At 42.7% G+C, this 4,297-nt stretch overlaps 1 protein-coding gene across 8 annotated transcripts in view; it reads right to left on the minus strand.

Annotated features, from left to right (window-relative positions):
* LOC116703526 (RNA binding protein fox-1 homolog 2) overlaps positions 1-4,297 on the minus strand; it is a 46,046-nt gene that overhangs the window by 7,168 nt on the left and 34,581 nt on the right. For all 8 annotated transcript variants that reach the window (XR_004335450.1, XM_032538309.1, XM_032538310.1 and 5 more), the window contains 2 exons: positions 1,336-1,423; positions 307-363 (listed from right to left, as the gene is read on the minus strand). Coding sequence is in view for 7 of the 8 variants with exons in the window: in XM_032538309.1 (XP_032394200.1) it covers positions 307-363; positions 1,336-1,423 (145 nt within the window). In the remaining variant the exon portion in view is untranslated. The remainder of the gene's footprint in view (positions 1-306; positions 364-1,335; positions 1,424-4,297) is intronic.

Consider the following 4,297-nt stretch of genomic DNA (forward strand, 5'->3'; position numbering starts at 1 on the left):
GGGGGGGGGGGGGGGGGGGGATGGAGAGGATTTAGGGAAGATTAAGATAACAACGCAGGCAGTAAAAGGACAATGTGAATGGGGAAAATAAGGGGGAAGAACCAGGGTGAATTAAGGAAAAAAAGAAAGAGCAAAGAGAGGAGGAAAATAATCCAACTGCAGCCCTGAGGGCTCGATATCAATAAAAGTGTCAGCGAGGGGAAACGCTAGGCAAGCGGTGCATTAATATGAATGAAGGATTGGAATGTGATTAAAATGTAAAATAAGCTGCAGAGGCAGAGTAAGGGAGGTAGAGACTGGTCTTACCTGCGTAGATCTCTGGTCCGTACACGGCCCCCATCATAGGACTCAACTTCCACCCCGCTGATCACACAGAGAGCAAGGGGCACTTCATTAATATGGGCAGTTTACAAAGAGCATTGCTGCACTTTTATGTAAAAATACACACGTTTCACTACATCATTAACCCTGTTATTCAGTCATGCACCTATTGGTGCCCTTCATGGTTCACCCTGTACTGAAAGACAGGGGACAATAGTAGAGCACCACAGAGCGTTTCTTTAAAATTGATTGTAATGACTGCTTCTGTTACACCTGCCCAACACCGCACTATACTTGTTCTACTTTAAACTCCACTGGAAGCTCTTTGCGTGTTAATACACCGCGAGCCGAAGCGTCCTAAAAGCAGCAGAGACACTGGATTCTGCTCTGGCTGCTCTTCTTGTTAGGTGCCTGTGTACTTTTGTCTTGCAAACAGATGGTAGAAAATGAGCACGGCCATGACGGATGTTGGAAAGACCCGGGCAGATAGAGCAAGTCAACATCGGCAAGACTTTATTTTAACCCTTATTTTAAACTCTTTATTTAAATACATGTAGAAGAGATCAAAAATGTGTCATTGATCGCGATTAACTATGGACGATCATGCAATTTGAATCGATCAACAGCCCTGCGATATATTAATCAACACTTCAAAATGTCCTTATTGCTACATGCAACTACCATTTAAGACACAAACTATCGATTACATGTTTTTATTCTGCTTAGAAATGCTCCAAATGGGGGACTAATAAGTCTTACCAGTTGGGTTAAGCTAACAACAGCTCTTTCTCTCAGCTGACCTCATGGCTGGTAGGCGGTGGTAAAAATAACAACACTAAAATCGCTGACGGCCTTACATAACTTGGTCTGCAGCAGAGCCTATGGGGGAGGGGGGAGATTGTGTATTTTACGCTGCCAACACCTGCCTCTCCCTGTGTACCTATGCTGTTTGGATTAATAGGCGAGCCATGCGTCGGTGTTAGTGTATGTGAGTGTGTCCAGTGTGGTTGTTACCATAAGGCAGCGTGCTGAGAGCCTCTCCATTAGGGTAGGGGCTGACCATTTTCTTGTTGGTCATCACCCTGGCCGTGGCATTATTCACCTGGGGATGGAGGAGCAGACGGTCAAAGACAAGACACAAAAACTCAACACAGGAAACTAATGTACATCACACTAGATCAAAGGACTAGATCACAGGCCTAGATCACAAGGCTGATATGTTGTGTGTAATTCAACATGTCTGCTGTTATGTGCCGGTATTAAGCTTGCTTCCATTTTTTTGTACTTCTTGGTGAATCTCTGAGGAAATAATGTACATTAACTGCTACTGGGTCATTAAACGTGAATACTGCCGTCATTTGGAGTTCTGGCTCATTTACTTCAACGTGTAGTTGACATTTTCTCTAATCATTCTGGCCTACATGATTAGTCCGTTAAATGACCTTGTGAAAAGATGGCTTAAGGTTAACTGTTGGCCTACCAACAACATTGATGTGCCAATGCTGCAACATGTTTTTGAGGCAATGCTTTCTAGTAAAAATAATTGATTTCTTTCTTCTGGCTTCATGTGCAATAAATGTGCTTCTACACACTGAGAAAAAAATAATTAAAATGTGACCAAATGAACTGGCTAAAATTTAAAAGTCACTGGTGTTACACTCTGCCGGTGTGACAAATGTGGAAGTCCTGACATGGCTGCTAAAAAAGTGTAAAAGTGGGTTAGGGCGGTAAGGTTTTTTTGTTTTTTTAGTCATCATGCAATAACAGCGAGTTGCCCAGTAGAGATTTGGTGATTCATTGTGGAGCGATGTACAGGCTGCCATGGGTGACATTGGTCATGATGCAGCTGTGACTGCACAAAAAGGAGGGTGGGGGCACAGCAAAAGAAACTTAGCTATACTTTTCTTTTTTTTGGCATGCACAGGTTAAATTATTGTTGTTGTTTTTTTTAGGTGTGTGTGCATGTTCTGCGCATGCTGGCTGACATTTCAGTCTAATGCTTGGGCTTTCAATCCAAGATGGCTGATAATCTCCTCTCTGAGCTTCAAAGGCTCACACTCCGGTCCCTTGATCTACCCTCGTCTTCCTTTGATGGGTTTTAAGAGAAGGAGATTGTAGCTCTCTGTTAAAACCCATATACTGTCCCAGTGTGATGTTTAAGCTCTACATCTGAGTGTGTGGTGAGCTAAAGATGAATGACCTTTTGGCTAGATGAGGGGAGAGTGTGTGACACAAAGAAGCAGAGAAAGAGCGACTGAGGAATGAAGAGTGCTTGTGCGCAGACAAGCTGCACTCCCATTAACGAGACCATTAGGGCCGGGACTGCCAGTCCCATTGCCTCTCTCAGTGAGTCATTTTCTTTATCGGCAGAGCTTCATTCTAATGGAAATGAGGTTTACCTCATCTTTCCCTCATTGCAATTGACAAGGCCAGTGGCAAATGACTCAATTAGCCTAGCCTGGCTAGCTATCTGACGCAACTATCCGCGGGCGTCTGCGTGGAGACATTTCAAAATGTAAATGGATTTGATGAATCAAATTAATTAAACCAAATTTGTGTCGCAGTAAAATTGTATCCAGACTTGTAAGAATGTGGATGTTGAATGGAAAGGCTGCATTCACACCGAGTCAGAAGTTGCGGCAAAATTGCCGGTCCTCCAATTGTGCAGCGGCGGGGCCCCAGGGGATGCCAAAAAAAAAAAAAGGCAGCAAAAATTTGAAAAAGAATTTGGAGATACACAACTCAATGTCACAATAACCGGCGATCAGACAAAACCCAATGTTACGTTATATTTCAGGTGACATCACTCAATTTGCCTTTATGTCCCAGAATCCGAAAAGAGATTTATTAAGTAAGCTAACGCTCACAAGGAATTCGCTCTGGTTGTTGTACACAAGTTTAAAATTCAAGGAATGATAGGCCCCGCACCCTGGTTGGTTACTGAAAGTATGGTGTGTTTTTTTTAATCTGTCGATCAACACAGACGATCACTCATAGGACCTGGCATGCTAGTAGCATGGCTAAACGCTAGCACCATGGGAAACACAATGGGCCATTTTAGTGACACTCCTGCACCGCCGCACAACCCTGCGCTAATCGCTAAACGCCTGATTTAGTGTGAATGCAGCCTAACTGGTAATGATAATGAAGAGTTTAACTTTTGTTAATGGTGGGTCTTTGTGTGTACAGCATATGCAATCAATGAAATTGGGTAAAACGGTTGACAGGAACACATGCAAATCAACAGAATATGGAAGGCAAATCTCAAAGGGTTAAGCATTAAGAAAACATTCAGCCTCTCTCATCCCACTTTTGCCCTCCCAGTCCAGCCTGAACAATAAACCAGGACAAAATTAAGTCACATTTCCATATGAAATCAAACTTGTGGGGTTTACATACCTAAAAAGAAATATTCAAAAACAAAATACGAGGGAGAGAAAGAGGGGGTGCAAAAAACATTTGTTTGACAAAATTAATAATCATATAACACAGAAATTACACGCAGCCAAATATGGGCGCAACACATGACCAAGAGTGAGTAACAAACCAAAAAAAGGGAAAGAAATTCAGCCAATCAGCAAGCGTCGGATGCAGCATAGAGACCAATCAAAACATTCGTAGCACTCCCACATCGAACACATACGGGACAAAGATGGGACAGATACGTTAGGAGGAGGGGATGCAGGGGAGAAGTAAGGAGACAGAGCCAGTCCATTTACAAACAAAATGACAGGAGGACGTAAAGATGGAGTGAAGAGAAAGAGAAAACAGGGAGAAAGTTTACATGAGCAACACAAAAAAAATAACTAAATAACAATTACTGTTTCAAAACAAAACATATATCCCAAGGTGCATCATTCAAATAAAGCAATTAGATTTGGTGACCATTCTCCTGAAAATCTCAGTATATGTGGTGGGTTGAGAAACAGAGGGAACAGAGAGAGAGAGAGAGAGAGAGAGAGAGAGAGAGAGAGAG

The sequence above is a fragment of the Etheostoma spectabile genome, chromosome 15 (assembly GCF_008692095.1).
Source record: "Etheostoma spectabile isolate EspeVRDwgs_2016 chromosome 15, UIUC_Espe_1.0, whole genome shotgun sequence".
Classification (NCBI taxonomy): Eukaryota; Metazoa; Chordata; class Actinopteri; order Perciformes; family Percidae; genus Etheostoma; species Etheostoma spectabile.